We start from the raw sequence: 17,272 nt of genomic DNA on the forward strand, positions 1-17,272 counted from the left end.
GGTTGGTCTTCAAAACACAGTTGTGCATCTCTTCTCATCCTGGTGTGTTCGTTTCTTGCCTTTTTATAACTCCCACGGGCAGAGCAAGGCAGCACAACGCTCCCCATCGACCAAGGGGTTGCATTGCAGGCGGCCATGTTGTCTCCTCATATTTGGCCTATCGTGGGTCTTTGTTCATTTTGCTATCGTACACTGTTCATTTATCCTTTTTGCTTTCTCCTTGTGTTGGGAAATGAGCTTTGTTATTCCTGCCTTGTAAATGTCACAAAATGTTGAGTATTGTGTGTTCACCTGCTTCTGCCAATTCCTGTTTCTATTTAACATCTTTGAATGTCTCCGTAATTCTTCGTAACTCATCTTTTTTAAAGCTTAATGAGTTCTTAATTACATCGTACGCTACATTAAGTTATGTTCCAGTTACAGATGATCACTCTTACCTGGTGGAGGATCATCAATCATGTCGTCAATATCGTCTTCTTGTCTTGTGAACACTTAATCTAATAGGGACGGCTCGTCTGATCCTCTCCTCCTGGCAATTGATGTTCCGTGTTGCTACAGAAAACAATATTGCTACTGCTTCGACTTTTGTATCCCAGTGATTACATTACATTTTGTATCCATGTTTTCTCAATTTACATTGCTGTTAGCATTTCCAGTTATTAATGACGAAGCTTAATGCTCCATATTTTGAATATCTACTCTCATAATTTTTATTGCACTTCATATATAAATTTACATAATTATCCTTGTCCAAGGCCACTGTCTTTGGAGTCATATGTACAGCTGTTATATTCGTATGTTTCTTTGGCTTTTATTTCGTCTGTTAAAAGTCTACAGCATCTGGTGTGTGTGTGCGTACGTGAGTGCGTATGTGCGTGAGTGCGTGTGAGAGAGAGAGAGAGAGAGAGAGAGAGAGAGAGAGAGAGAGAGAGAGAGAGAGAGAGAGAGAGAGAGAGAGAGAGAGAGAGAGGCACACAGACACTTTGACCCAGGCTAGGTGGTCTGTCAACAAAGTGAAATTACGTTGACTCAAATGGTGGCTTTGCAGTGTGCGTGCGTGCGTGCGTGCGTGCGTGACTGTGTGTGCGTAGCGAGAAGATTCATTTTCACAATACCTCCTTTGTCCCTAGGCAACAACCAAGGGTGGAACTGTCCAGAGACCACATCGTAAATAGTAAGTACATTGAATTACTTCTGACAAGGTGTGCGTTGTGAACATCTATCAAGGCCTATTACTGGTCATATAGTAATTGGTTTCAAGTTAGACAAATTCAGATTCAACAAAGACATAGGCAAGAATTGGTTCACCAATAGAGAGGTAGATGAATGGAACAAGCTTGGGAGCCATGTTGTGGGCGCCAACACCATAGATACATTCAAGAAGAGGTCAGATAAAGCCATGGATGGTGAGGTAAGGTGGGGTTGAGTGTACAGGAGCTGCCTTGTATAGGCCAACCGGCCTCTTGCAGACTCCTTACGTTCTTATGTTCTTATGTTCCACCACAATGTTCCGTCCCCCGTTATTATTTATGGCTGTTTCACGTTAGCTGTTCTCCTGTAGAGATTCGATACAGGGAAAAGATGTAAAATTGTTTTCATAAAGAGGTGAATTCAAGCAATTCTTTGGCATGTGTTCTGCAATATGGGATTATGTTCGTGTTGGGTTGCTGTAACAGAAAAAATAAGTGACTTCACGCTACATGGATTCCTCCTGAGCAAGCACGTAGACGGGGAGTGGGGGAACTCCACGGAAAACTGGCCAGGCTAGAAACTGGCGACCCAGTAACAACTCCCGGATATATATATATATATATATATATATATATATATATATATATATATATATATATATATATATATATATATATATATATATATATATAAGAACATAAGAACGCAGGAGTCTACAAGAGGCCGGTAGGCCTGTACGAGGCAGCTCCTTTGACCCTAAGCTCCCGTGTGTCTAACCCCACCTAATATCGCTGTCCATGAATTTATCTAGTCTATTTTTTAATGTGACAATTGTATTGGCACTCACCACATGACGCGGGTTCGAATCCCCACGCTACCACTCGGATTTTTCGGTCACCGCCGAGTGGCTTAAAACTACCCACATGCTGTCCTGAAGACCACCCATCAACCCGGACTCTAGAGGAAGCCGTCCAAGCGAATCAAGAACGAGTTCCGGGGGGCAGCATGAGGCAATGCAAGATGGCGCCACTATAAACACTCGCCTGCGCCAGAACGGGCTGGGCCGACCATCAGGCCCCACCTGGAAGAAGCCTTAGGCCGACCATCAGGCCCCACCGGGAAGATGCCTACCGGCGCAATAGGCAACAACGTAAAAAAAAAAAAAAAAAAAAAAAAAAAAACAGAGGAGGAGAGCTGATGAGACGAAGAGCCTTAGACTCCACTCTGTCCAGAAGAGCTGTGTGAGTGGAGCCCCCCCACACGTGAAATTCATACTCCATACGAGAGCGGACAAGGCACCTCTATATGGAGAGCAACTGTGCGGGGAGAAGAACTAGCGAAGACGATGCAGAACGCCCAATCTCGAGGAAGCTGATTTAGTGAGAGAGGAGATGTGAAGTTTCCAGTTAAGAATTTGAGTTAAGGATAGACCGAGGATATTTAGTGTTGAAGAGGGTAACAGCCGAGTGTTGTCGAAGAATAGGGGATATGTGTTTGGAAGATTGTGTCGAGTTGATAGGTGGAGAAAATGAGTTTTAAAGGCATTGAAGGACACAAGGTTCCTTCTACTACAATCGGAAATGATAGCAAGGTCTGATGTTAAGCGTTCTGCAGCCTCCAGTCTGGAGTCATGTACTACCTGTTGTGATGGTCTTCTATTGAAAGAAGTTGAATAATGCAGAGTGGAGTCGTCGGTGTATGAGTGGACAGGACAGTTTGTTATGGAAAGAAGGTCATTGATGAATAACAGGAATAGAGTGGGTGATAGGACAGAGCCCTGTGGAACACCACTGTTGATAGGTTTAGAGGAAAAACAGTGACCATCTACCATCGCAGAGATATTACGGCCGGAAAGGAAACTGGAGATAAAGGAACAGAGAGAGGGATAGAATCCGAAAGAGGGCAGTTTAGAAAGCAAAGACTTGTGCCAGACTCTATCGAAGGCTTTCGATATGTCTAGCGCAACAGAGAAAGTTTCACCGAAACGGCTAAGAGAGGATGACCAAGAGTCAGTTAAGAGAGCAAGAGGATCCCCAGTAGAACGCCCCTTACGGAACCCATACTGGCGATCAGATAGAAGGTTAGAAGTGGGAAGGTGCTTTTGAATTTTCCGGCTAAGGATTGATTCAAAAGCTTTAGATAGACAGGAAGGTAAAGCTATAGTGCGGTAGTTTGAGGGATTGGAACGGTCACCCTTCTTAGGCACAGGTTGTTCGAAGGCGTACTTCCAGCAGGAAGGAAAGGTAAATGTTGATAGACAGAGACGAAAGAGTTTGACCAGGCAGGGTGTCAGCACGGAAACACAAGTTTTAAGGACAATAGGAGGCACTCCATCAGGTCCATAAGCCTTCTGAGAGTTGAGGCCAGAGAGGGCATAGAAAACATCATTAGGAAGAATCTTAATAATAGCCATAAAGAAGTCAGAGGGGGGATGAGTAGGAGGAATATGCCCAGAATCGTCCAGCGTGGAGTTCTTACAGAAAGTTTGAGCGAAGAGTTCAGCCTTTGAGACAGGTGAGACGGCAGTGCTGCTGTCAGGGTTAAGGAGAGGAGGGAAAAAGGAAGAAATTAAATTGGAGGAGACATTTTTGGCTAGATGCCAGATGTCACGGGAAGAATTAGAGAAAGCAAGGTTTTGGCATTTTCTATTAATGAAGGAGTTTTTGATAAGTCGTAGAATAGATTTGGCATGATTCCGGGCAGAAATATAAAGATGATGGTTCGCAGGAGTGCGAAGGCTCTGGAACCTTTTGTGAGCTGCCTCTCTATCTTTAATAGCGCGAGAACAAGCATAACTAAACCAAGACTTTTTTAGCATGAGGAGTAGAGAAAGAACGTGGAATGTATGCCTCCATTCCAGAGACTATCACCTCTGGGCACACACACAGGGTCTCCCTCCTGGAAGCAGTAATAATTCCACGGGAAATCGAAAAAGTACATCCTCAGGTCGTCCCACCGAGCTGAAGCAAAATGCCAGAAGCATCGCCACTTCGATGGGTCCAGAGGATGTATAGGAGTGATAGGACAGGATACAGCAATAAGGTTGTGATCGGAGGAGCCCAACGGAGAGAACAGTTTGACAGAGTAAACAGAAGGGTTAGAAGTAAGGAAGAGGTCTAGTATGTTGGGCCTGTCTCCAAGACGGTCGGGGATACGTGTAGGGAGCTGAACCAACTGCTCTAGATCGTTGAGGAGAGCAAAGTTGTAGGCTTGTTCACCAGGCTGGTCAGTGAAAGAGGATGAAAGTCAAAGCTGGTGGTGAACATTAAAGCTCCCAAGATGGAGATTTCATCGAAGGGAGAGTGGGTCAAGATGTGCTTCACTTTAGAGTTCATATAGTCAAAGAATTTTACATAGTCAGTAGAAGGTGAAAGATAAACAGCACAGATGTATTTATTGATAGAATGACAATGAAGTCTTAGCCAGATGGTGGAAAATTCAGAAGAGTCAAGGTCGTGGGCACGAGAACAAGTAATGTTGCGCACGTAGACGTAACATCCAGCTTTGGATTGAAATTTTGGATAGAGATAGTAGGAGGGAACAGAATAGCGATTGCTGTCAGTAGCTTCAGAAACCTGTATCAGTGAGGCAGAGAAGGTGAGGTTTAGAGGAGGAGAGATGGTGTTCCACAGAATGAAAATTAAAACGAAGACCGCGAATGTTGCAGAAATTGAGAAGAGAAAGGCTCGAGGAGCTATCAAGGCACCTCTCAGATCGGCAGCCAGAAGGGGAGTCCTCCCTGGGGGAATTTATGGCTCCCCCCCCAGGCGGGGATTCCGAGGCACTGTTGTTGAACGCCATTTTGAATTTTGAATTTTGGGAAAAGGGGCGTGTGTTGTGTCAATGTAGTGCGGTGTAGAAAGAGAGTTAAATGTTCAGAGAGTTGCCCATCTCACAGTGGTACTTCTCACCCTAACCATGAGTTAGATCTCATAATTCTATGCATTTTGAACCCCCTATATATGCATTGCAAATTGACAGAAACGCTGCTAGCGATTTTTTAAAAGTTAGTGTTTTTTTTTGCGGGCCGCGGTGTTGTAGTCTGCGTGTTCTAAAAAAATAAAATAACCACGCGTGGTAGACCTGGTCTCACATGCGTGGGCTAATCGCTTACCTAGCGTACCATCGCTAACCAAGCGTTTGTAGAAAAGATATGAAGACCTAGTGATGTTTCATAAGGTAGGTAATGAATGCGAGCTATTATGCGGCGGCGGCGGCACCGACGCGTCGACGCCACGAGGCGGCCGCAAAAAACTCACTAACTTTTCAAAAATCGCTAGCGGCGTTTCTAACAGTTTGCGGAGCACATAAATGGGGTTAAAAATGCGTAGAATAATGAGATCTAACCGATGGGAGGTGTGAGAAGTAAGTGTGAGAAGAGAAGGGGAACAAAGTATCCCAGTCACCCCCGTGACGCCCCGAGGCGGCCGCAAAAAACTCACTAACTTTTCAAAAATCGCTAGCAGCGTTTCTATCAATTTGCGATGCATATATATGGGGGTTCAAAATGCATAGAATTATGAGATCTAACCCATGGTTAGGGTGAGAAGTACCACAGTGAGATGGGCAACTCTCTGAATATTTACCGAAAGAGAGAGGATTTGTCTTTAGAGAGCATGCTGAACTACTCTGGTGTAGGTGAGACAATAGGGAAACGGTTAGTAAGGTAATGGGAAGGGTCTTTGGAGGGCTTCAGCACCCTCCTCACTTCCCATATTTACCTCACCGGGAGTGGCTTGCGCCCGTTCGGTAGGTGTCTTCCTACCTACTCCTACTACTCCTCCTCTTACGGTTTCTATCCTTCTCTCTGTTCCCTCCAGTTTCTTTTCCGGCCGTTCAATCTCTGCTGTGGTAGACGGTCACTGTTCTCCTAGGTAAACCTATCAACAGTGGTGTTCCACAGTGCTCTGTCCTATCACCCACTCTCTTCATGTCATTCATCAATGATCTTCTTTCCATAACAAACTGCCCTTTCCACTCATACGCTGACGACTAATCTCTGCATGATTCAACTTCTTTCAACAGAATACTCTCTCAACAGGAATTACATGACTCCAGACTGGAGGCTGCAGAACGCTTAACATTAAACCTGGCTATCATTTCCGATTGGGGTTGTGTCCTTCAATGCCTCAAAAACCTAACTTCTCCAGCTATCAACTCGACACAATCTTCAAACACCTAAACCCTATTCTTCAACAACACTAAGCTGTCACCTTCTTCAACACTAAACATCCTCGGTCAATCCTTAATCCAAAATTTTAACAGGAAACTTCACATCTCTTCGCTCAGTAAATCAGCTTCCTGGCCTGGCGGCGAGTAAAGAAAAATATTATCTCAGGCAAAGCGTAGATATGAAGAATGAGTGAGTGACAGTGGGAGGAGCAGGACTCTGAGAGACGTGTGTTGCGTCTGTGCAGACTATTCAGGCGATAAGTGGATTGCATGATGTTTGTGCCCTGAGTGGTGTCATGTGAATTGTGTTCATCTGACAGTAGTCAAGCAGGATAATATGCCTAAAATAAACTGGGTGTGTTCGCAATGCTACACAAGGCATCTTTAGCAACCAACATTGTGGAGAAATTTGATGAATTTAAGCAAGAATTATCTAAAGAAATATTAGTTTTGAAAGATGAAGTTCAAACTCGGGCACTCAGCGTGAAAGAGAAGTTGCGTGAGGTGGCGGATGTGTTTTGCGCTGACAAGAGAGTCGGCTGGAGCCAGCTGGGCTGATGTAGCAAAACGGAGGAGGAAAAAGCATCTGCTTGTCGTGAAGGCCTTTGACAAGATAAAAAAAGGCTACTGTGATGAAAAATGAAGTTTCCCAGGGATTTCAAGGCATTAAGATTACTAATTCAAGATTCAGGAATGGAGGTAACATTGTTATGAACTTTGATGATGAGAATATAAGGAATGAAGCAGCTCAGAAATTAGAAAATGTAGAGAAAATTAGCACAAAAAGTGTGGGATAATTAAGGCCAAAGATCATGCTCTGGAATGTGCATAAGGAGGAGACCGGGGATAAGATAATTGAGACATTGTTAAACAGGAACGAGTTCCTACACTCGATTCCAGGAGTTGAGAGAAAAATTGAGATTTTTAATAAGCCTGCTGGTGGCACAATGCACTAAATTTTGAAATGTGACCCAACTGTTAGAGACCTGATCCACAAGCATCATGACAATATAAAACTAGAATAGGGAGTGTACTGTATACCGTGAGAGATAGATACCATGCAATCATATGATATCATTGACAAAGATACGGCCATCTTGAGGCCAACTGTACTGCCAAGAACAATGGAGAAGACCCAAAATGTTTCAAATATTCAAGAAGCCTGAAATCGACCACTTAGCGAATGACCAGTGCTGTGTAGTCCTTCAGACTGATTTTGAGAGAATTCGTAACATAACCGATCATAGCTATTAATAGGTGTTTCAGACTCGAAGATAAATTGAGTGTTAAATGTTCAGTATGTTGGAAATAATCGTTGCACAGTAGATTGTGATACTATAAAGAAAATATCAGATAAATGGAAAATGAAATAATGGATATTTGTGACTTAGATATTGAGATATTGAGTTTGGTACGAACCAAAATATAGCCGAGTGACTAATTATGCCAAGTTTATTAAAATGACATCAGTATGCTATCCGTGGAAGAACGACTCACCCACTCACTACGACGTTGTGAATAAGTGCATATCAAGGGTTGTTGTTGAGGCTAACATCTTAATTGTTAACGGGCCCTGCGGAGCGGTGCGCTGGCAGTGGAGCGGGGCCTGAAACCTCATCAACGGTGAACGGTAAACATTTCAGCCAGCTGTAAAAGTAATCCGAAATCCTTCTTCAGTTATATAAACAACAGGAAGGCGACCAGCAGTGGAACTGGATCTCTAACAGTGACGGTGAATAAGTGACTGAAAGCCAACACGTTGCAAACTTGTCCAGCAATTATTTATCCTCGGTACTTAATACTAGCGAGGACAATAGTACAACGTAATTCTCTTTAATGCATTGCCTTATCTTGTAATAACTACCGATGAACTCCTAAATACTCTCCAACCCCTGATAACAAATATAAGTCCAATACCTTACAATGCATATCCTATACTACTTAAAGAAACAAAGAGCGAAATACTCTCCTCTCTCACAACCGTATTCAATATGTCCTTGTGACAAGGCATCGTCCCTTCGGATTGGAAAAAGGCTAACGTAACACCGATTTTTAAGAAAGGAGATAATGAATACGAGTTATTTACAGGACCATTAGTCTAACCTCAGTTATAAGCAAGCTACTCGAGAGAATAATTAGAGACAAAACTGTGAGTTACCTTAAAAGCCACTCATCAATCATAGATTCACAATATGGCATCCGTAACAAGAGATACTGCCTATCAAACCTACTGACCTTTTATAACGACCTCTTCTCAGTTTATGACGTAACCAAATCACTGAACGTAGTCTATCTTGATTTCCAGGAAACGTTGGATAACGTTTCACACCAGGTTCCTTAAGTTGGAACAAAAAAAATAGGAGGTTCGATTACGAAATGCGTAGCGTTAAACTCAAAAGCGTTCAATGTGCCGAGGACCTGGGTGTCAAAATCGAGACAAACCTCAAATTCTTACAGCAATGCATCGATGCAGGAAATAATGCGAACATAATGTTGAGCTTCATTAAAAAAAACTTTTTATTAAAAAATAAAGAAGTAATATATACTTCCGCTGTACAATAGTTTAGTCAGACCCCACTTGGAATATTCGGTACAGTTTCTGTTTCCCCACCATGGAAAGAACATTGCTAAATGAGAAGGTTTTCAACGTCGGGTAACTAAAATGATTCCTTCCTTGCGCAACAAACCTAACGATGAAAGGCCCTTACCCTTACCCTTAACATGTTCTTTCTTGAGAAACGTCGCCTCCAAGGAAAACTGATCGAATGTTGAAATACTCAACTGGTTTACTAATGTGGACAAATCAAAATTGTTTATGATCGATGACACTTTGCAAACGAGAAGTAATGACACAAAACTTAAATGTAAACAAGAGAATTCAGACTGCACCAAATTTTTACTCACCAACGTTGTTGTGCGAGAATAGGCGCACCTAACATCACCGAAATGTGGGGTACAAACTTAGCGGAGGGGCTGTTTTGGGGGGCCATAGAAGGTAGCGGGCTAAGGAGTGTCCTATCCGGATATTTTGTTTTTATTTATTAATGATCCACAATACATCCTAGAGTTAAATCAAAGTATGTGCTTATCTTTGTATTCATTCATACACACAGTGGCAATATTGATTCGCTTATTAGAGTGAAATTCTATTGTGAAAAAGCCACAAATTCGTGTCACTGGTAAAAATGAAACTAGTAATTTAAGTTTTGCCACCATGAAATAAACACAAATAGATAAATATGACAGCTCACGAAGTCACAAAAACTGACATGACCTGCTTTGTGCAGTAAAACTATGCTATTTAAGGTATCTGGTACCCACAAAATGGCGGGCGCTTCTGCCTCGGGCCACAGACAGTTGCCAGATTGTCGTACTCAGCCAATTATATTTCCCGGCTTCCTACCCCCAAACTGTCTTCTGGGCTCCAATAACGAAACTAATTTATAGTTATCGTTAAAAAGTTAGATTCTGATGTTTCTTGGCAATAGTTAGGCGTCAGAAACCGTTAAATACTATGCTCTGAGTACGACAATCTGGTAACGGAGCTAAACGTATTTTCATATTATTGTACTGTTGTTTATTCAATGTTGTGTTCAAGAAAAAGAATACTCATAATTTTAGTTAGTTTTTGGTTATAATGATTCTTTACGAAATACAATTATAACGCTACCTCTTCTACCTTAGGAAACGTCCTGAATCCTGAATCGGCTATGGTGATGTTAGGTGCGCCTATTGAATAAGCTGCCACCTTCAGTGGTTCGGTGCAACATGATTGACTCCTTTAAAACAAGCTCGACCGACACTTCCTTTAACTTAATACTTACTAAAGTAGAAATGCAATGTTTTGCAGCTATCTGGTTAATGTAGAATCACTTTGGTTTAAGGACAGACCACCTAGTCTGTACCATGGGGTCTGTGTGGTCTGAATTCCTTTGTAAATCTCTCTCTCTCTCGTAACGGTCGTCGTCATTGTCTTTTTAATGGCAAAACCCTTCCCGCAGAGCCCCATGTGCCGTCGCAGCCTGGGCTGGCCGTCTCCTGGCGCGCCGGCAGCAAGGCTGCCGACGAGGACAACCAAGCGGATCCGCCCAGCGTTGCCACGCTGCTCCCGCGTGTGCCGCAGCAAAAGGAGCAGCCCGACTATCTGGACATGGGCGGCGAGGAGGAGGAGGATCATATCTACGATGAATTCCCCGAGATTCTGCCCTGCAAAGTGTACAAGGATGAAGCCCTCGATGATGCTACTTACCCTGCCCTTATGCGCGACCCCCCGGGCACACCCTCAGGGGTCACGGAGGGGTGAGGGCGTGCTGACAACAACAACAACAACAACAAGAAAATAAGTATGGTAAAAATAACAACAACAATGATAATAATAATAATAATAATAATAATAATAATAATAATAATAATAATAATAACAAAGTAGAAGAAGAAAAGTAGAAGATGAAGAACAAGAAGAAGTAAGAGCAGATGAAGAACAAGAAGAAGTAGAAGATGAAGAACAAGAAGAAGTAGAAGAAGATGAAGAACAAGAAAAAGAAGTAGAAGAAGATGAAGAACAAGAAGAAGAAATAGAAGAAGATGAAAAACAAGAAGAAGAAGAAGTAGAAGAAGCTGAAGAACAAGAAGAAGAAGAAAAAGAAGAGGTAAACATTGAAGGAGAAGAAGAAGAAAAAGTACAAGAAGAAGAAGAGGAACAAGAAGAACAAAAAGAACAAGAAGAACAAAAAGAACAAGAAGAATGACAAGAACGAAAAGAACAAGAACAAAAGAAAAAGAAGAGAATAATAGAACTAGAGTAATACGAGAAGAGAAAGAAATAGAAAATAAGGAAGTGAAACAAAGAAAAAGACGGAAACAGTGTAGAGAATAAAGAGAAGAGAGGAACCGAATGAAAAGGGCACATAAGGAAAGGAAAGAGAGGAGAAAAGGGAAGAGTTGAGGAAAGACAGAAGAATGGAAGGTGAGGAAAGAGAAGAAAAAAGGGAAGAGATGAGGAAATACAGAAGAATGGAAGGAATTGCTAAAAGAGGAAGAAAGGAAGATAAGAAGAAATAGAGCAAAACGAAAATACAGAATGGAATCAAAGAAATAACGAAAGCAAAAGAGAAGAAAGGAAATACAAAAGATATAAAAAAGGCAAGGGAAATAAGAACAAAGGAAGAAGAAAGAAACGGAGAACAACAGAAATGAAAAGGAAGTACAGATGAGATGGAAGAAGACAAAGCAGATACCGAAAACGAAATAGAAAAGAGTAATGAAGAAAAAGACTAGAGGAAAGGGAAGATGGGAAGGAAGAGGGAATAACAAGAAAACAAAATCAAAAGAAGAGGAAAGCAGCAAAGAATAAGAAGAAAGGGAGAATGCATGACGTGAGAGAGAGAGAGAGAGAGAGAGAGAGAGAGAGAGAGAGAGAGAGAGAGAGAGAGAGAGAGAGAGAGAAGCGATAAGGGGACAGAAAACGAAGAGAGGAAGGGAGGAAGAGAAAAATTAAAGACACACACACACACACACACACACCTCTCCGTGGTGCATCTGGTTAGAGCGCCGCGCTGCAAGGCTTCACTGCCAAACAGGCGGCGGTTCGATCCCCGCTCAAGCCGGATTCTTTCCGTTGTCTAGGAGTGGTTACTGTCCTCCCTTGAGCAAGGGGATGGGGTGTGTGGTGTGTGAGGTCCTGGCAGTACTCAGAGATCGACACGTTAGTGAGCATGCACTTGTTCGTGTCGGGAGGGTACCTGCTGGCGAAAACGAGTCCAACTCGTGATCAGGCACACACACACACAAAAAAAAAAGGAGTATTTACCCACGAGACAATATTTGAAGTGAGAGATGGGAATTGTAAATATATATATATATATATATATATATATATATATATATATATATATATATATATATATATATATATATATATAAGGTTGTGATCGGAGGAGCCCAACGGAGAGAACAGTTTGACAGAGTAAACAGAAGGGTTAGAGGTAAGGAAGAGGTCTAGTATGTTGGGCCTGTCTCCAAGACGGTCGGTGATACGTGTAGGGAGCTGACTGAACCAACTGCTCTAGATCGTTGAGGAGAGCAAAGTTGTAGGCTTGTTCACCAGGCTGGTCAGTGAAAGAGGATGAAAGCCAAAGCTGGTGGTGAATATTGAAATCTCCCAAGATGGAGATTTCAGCAAAGGGAGAGTGGGTCAAGATGTGCTCCACTTTAGCTTTCATATAATCAAAGAATATTACATAGTTAGTAGAGTTAGGAGAGAGATAAACAGCACAGATGTAATTAGTAAGAGAATGACAATGAAGTCTTAGCCAGATTTTTTAAATTTTTTTTATATTTTTTTTTTTACGTCGCGGACTATTGCGCCGGTAGGCTTCTTACCCGGTGGATCCTGATGGTCGGCCCAAGGCATCTTCCTGGTGGGTCCTGATGGTCGGCCCAGCCTGTTCTGGCGCAGGCTAGTGTTTATAGTGGCGCCATCTTGTGTTGGCTCATGCTGCCCCCCGGAACTCATCTTTGAGCCTCTCTTTGGAGAGGTTATCTAGAGCCCAGGTTGATGGATGGTCTTCAGCCAGCATGTGGGTAGTCTTAGGCCACTCGGCGGTGACCGAAAAACCTCAGCTGTGCGGCGGCCAGGATTCGAACCCGCGTACCTCCTGGAGCTCCTGAACGCGGGGCCGTCACGCTAACCACTCAGCCACCGCCTCCCCGAATGATGGTGGAAAATTCAGAAGAGTCAAGGTCGTGGGCACGAGAGCAAGTGATGTCGTTGCGCACGTAGACTAAACATCCAGCTTTGGATTGAAATTTAGGATAGAGATAGTAGGAGGGAACATAGTAGAGATTGCTGTCAGTAGCCTCAGAAACCTGTGTTTCGGTGAGGAAGAGAAGGTGAGGTTTAGAGGAAGAGAGATGGTGCTCCACAAAATGAAAATTAGAACGAAGACCGCGAATGATGCAGAAATTGAGAAGAAAAAGGCTCGAGGAGTTATCAAGACACCTCTCAGGTCGTCAGCCAGAAGGAGTCCTCCCTGGGGGAATTTGTGGTCTTCCCCCCAGGCGGGGACTCCGAGGCTTGGTTGTTGAATGCCATTTTGAATTTTGAATTTTGGAAAAATGTGTGTGTGTTGTGTGAATGAAGTGTGGTGTGGATATAAGAGGATCTGTCGTTAGAGAGCATGCTGAACTACTCTCTGGTGTTGATGAGCCAATAGGGAAACGGTTAGTGAGGTAATGGGAAGGGTCTTTGGAGGGCTTCAGCACCCTCCTCACTTCCCATATATACCTCACCGGGAGTGGCTTGCGCCGGTTCGGTAGGTGTCTTCCTACTTACTCCAACCACTATATTATATATATATATATATATATATATATATATATATATATATATATATATATATATATATATGTGCAATGTCCATAAAATGAAGGAAAAGTTATACAAAAACAGATTGGGAGAGCTTTCGTAGGGTGGGCGAGGAGACGCACCCCCCGTCGTATGCTCCAATTGATTGATTGATTAATACTCTCCAATCCCTTTAAACAAATAAAAGTCCACGACCAGACAATGCATATTCTATACTACTTGAAGAAACGAAAGGCTATGTCCTTGCGACAAGGCACCGTCCCCTCGGAATGGAAAATGTCTAACGAAACACCGATTTTCAAGAACGGTAACAAAAATGTACCAGGTAATTACAGGCCCATTAGTCTAACTTCAGTAGTAGGTAAGCTTATCAAGAGCATAATTTGAGACAAAATCGTGAGGTACCTTGAAGGCCACTCATTAATTAAGAATTCTCAACGTGGTTTCCGTAACAAGAGATCCTGTTTGTCAAACCAATTAACCTTTTATAATTATAACGACCTCTCCTCAGCTTGTGACGTAACCAAATCACTGGACGTAGTCTATCTTGATTCTTAGAAAGCGTTTGATAAATGGGTTTAACTCAAACAGGGCGCCCGTCACGAGTGGTGTCCCTCAGGGCTCAGTTCATGGCCCAGTGCTGTTTATAATTCACATGAATGACAATGACGTTGGAATCAATAAGCTCCGTAGTCTATCTTGATTCTTAGAAAGCGTTTGATAGATGGGTTTAACTCAAACAGGGCGCCCGTCACGAGTGGTGTCCCTCAAAGCTCAGTTCATGGCCCAGTGCTGTTTATAATTCACATGAATGACATTGACGTTGGAATCAATCATCTTTTTAGCAAATTTGCGGACGACACAAAGATTGGTAATTCGGTCCTAACTGACGAAGACAGACAAAGCCTCCAAGATGATTTGCATAACATTTCAGATTGGCCCGATAGATGAGAGATGCCGTTTAATATGAATAAGTGTCAGGTTCTCCAAATTGGTACAAAAAATAAGAGGTTCGATTGGTCTTGGTCTTGGTTCGGGAGGTAGTTGTCCCTTTCGGTCGATTATGAAATGCGTGGCGTTAAGCTTAAGAGCGTTCAGTGTGCCAAGAACCTGGGAGTCGAAATCGCGTCAAACCTCAGATTCTCACAGCAATGCATTGACGCAGCAAACAAAGCGAACAGAATACTGGGCTTCATTAAAAGAAACTCATTCAAGAATAAAGATGTAATACTTCCACTGCACAACAGCTTAGTCAGACCCCGTTTAGAATATGCGGTCCAGTTTCGGTCCCCCCTCCACACAAGGGACATTGCTAAATTAGGTGTGCAACGTGGGGCAACAAAGATGATCTCCTTGCCCAACAAACCTTATGACGAAAGGCTCACTTCCTTTTTAAGCTGTTCTCTCATAAGAAACATCTCTTCGAGGAAAACTGATCAAGTGCTTCAAAATACTCAATGGTTTTACGAATGTAGACAAATCCAAATTTTTTTGGTCGACGACACGTTCCGAACGAGAAATAATTGCACAAAACTTGTGTAAACAAATAAATTAAGTCTGCCCCAAATGTTTCTTCACCAGCGTTGTAGCGCGGGAATAGAATAAACTCCCACCTTCAGTGGTCCAGTGCAGTACGATTAGTTCATTTAAAAAAAAAGTTCGACCGCCACTTCCTTCAACTTCATATTCCATAACAGTAGAGATGCAGAGTCTTGGTGACATTATATTTAATATGATTTCACTTAGGTTCAAGGATATATCACCTAGTAGTTTGGACTAGAGTTTGTGTGGTCTCAGTATATAGGTTATGGGGAGGCGGTGGCTGCGTGGATAGCGTAACGGCGCCGCGTTCAGGACGATGCGGGTTAGCGCCCCTCCCGGTGCCACAAGGTGGGATTTTTCAGTCACCGCCGAGTGGCCTAAGACTACCCACATGCTGTCCAGAAGACCACCTATCAACCCGGACTCTAGATTCTAGGATCAAAGATGAACCCCGGGGGCCAGCATGAGCCAATGCAAGATCGCGCCACTATAAACACTTGCCTGCGCCACGAAGGGCTGGGACCGACCATCAGGCCCCATCAAGAAAGCCTACCGGCGCCATAGGCGAATACGTAAAAAATGTTGTTTCTACGATTTTAAATTTTTTTAACTTTTTGACTTTAGTCTTACATTTTTTACTCTTTACTTTCACCACTTTTTTTTGTTTTTGCTTGCTGTTTTTTCATTTGAAGAATTTTCTCACAAAGTATTTTCTTTTAAGATGATTTTTTTTTTTTATTACATGGTGTTTTATTTTGTCTTTCATTGTTTTCATTTCAGTGAGTTTCATTTTAAGTATATGTTTCTTTTTTTTGTTCCTAAGTTTCCTGCAACGATTTTTTCTTTATTTTTTTTTCTTCCATGAGTTTTTGTTTTTATTATGTTATCTATCGTACAAATATAAATGTTAAAACTTCTCTATGCTATTCTTTCCTATATGTTCTAGTTACTGTGTTATATATCTCCTACAATCATGTTGCTATCTTAACCCGTTAAGTGTTTAGTACCTCTTAAAGAAGTGTTTAGTACGTACTCAACCTTTTGCCTTTTTAAACAGTTAAGCTGCTGCCATTTTTGTTATTTATCTCCAGTTCATTACTCCAGGAGCATTAAGAAAGATACTGGAAAATCATAATGGGAATGTTTTTTTTTTTTTTCACAGAGAGAGAGAGAGAGAGAGAGAGAGAGAGAGAGAGAGAGAGAGAGAGTTGTTGAACACATTCATGTAGTCTTAATTCTTTCGCAAAATTTCATGCATATTTTGCAGGTGCTTTAATCCTATGAGAACATATACGGTTTTACTACTTGAAAATATAATGAATAGAGCCTACGAATATAGATATTAGCCCTCAAAATAATCGGAAAGGAGAACAGGTAAATGGAGACAGCAAAGTGTTTATTTCAGCTTTGCGGCAGCGTAAACTCAGCCTTGCGCCGACTGAACATCCAACTGTTTTCTTACATTTTTTTCCATATATTTCTGTGTTTGTTATGTAAAGAGTCCTGTATATATCATATTTACTATATACATGAAGAACATGTATAAAAGATGCATAATAACAACATACAAACCTGAATAGATAAATTTCCGATTTTTATTGTGAATCTTGACTCCGAGACAGGGGGAAATAATGCAAATAAAAATCGCACGGAAGCGACGCTTCGAGTTATCACATGCCATTAATATATACACCAATGGATTTGTAATTTTCTGGAGATTTATTCAAAGGCAAATAAAACCAATGTAAAAAAAATGCATCATGGCATGACTGATTTCTTTACCCCAAATCGACAATGAATGGTTTGAAACTACGCTATGCTATAACATTATTTGCAGTACACTACTACTAGTAGGTGGACAGAGAAGATTATAACATTTGCCGGAGCAGGAGCAGGACGAATTATTTTGACGTATAAGTGCAGCACGTTGAGAAACTTTTTGTCCTGCCGGAAACTTGCAATGGCTGAAGATGATGATGACAATGATAATGATACTAATGA

General features: G+C 42.0%; 1 protein-coding gene across 31 annotated transcripts in view; it reads left to right on the forward strand.

Annotated features, from left to right (window-relative positions):
* The window catches only part of LOC126983884 (receptor-type tyrosine-protein phosphatase F-like), a 334,247-nt gene that overhangs the window by 288,479 nt on the left and 28,496 nt on the right, over positions 1–17,272 (forward strand). For 29 of the 31 annotated variants that reach the window (XM_050837047.1, XM_050837068.1, XM_050837164.1 and 26 more), the window contains 2 exons: positions 1,131–1,174; positions 10,365–11,809. In XM_050837047.1, coding sequence (XP_050693004.1) covers positions 1,131–1,174; positions 10,365–10,666 — 346 coding nt within the window. In that variant the 3' untranslated portion in view covers positions 10,667–11,809. Of the gene's footprint in view, positions 1–1,130; positions 1,175–10,364; positions 11,810–17,272 lie in introns of those variants that run through there. The other 2 variants (XR_007736281.1, XM_050837056.1) reach the window with 2 other exon arrangements.

The sequence above is a fragment of the Eriocheir sinensis genome, chromosome 5 (assembly GCF_024679095.1).
Source record: "Eriocheir sinensis breed Jianghai 21 chromosome 5, ASM2467909v1, whole genome shotgun sequence".
In the NCBI taxonomy this organism is placed as follows: Eukaryota; Metazoa; Arthropoda; class Malacostraca; order Decapoda; family Varunidae; genus Eriocheir; species Eriocheir sinensis.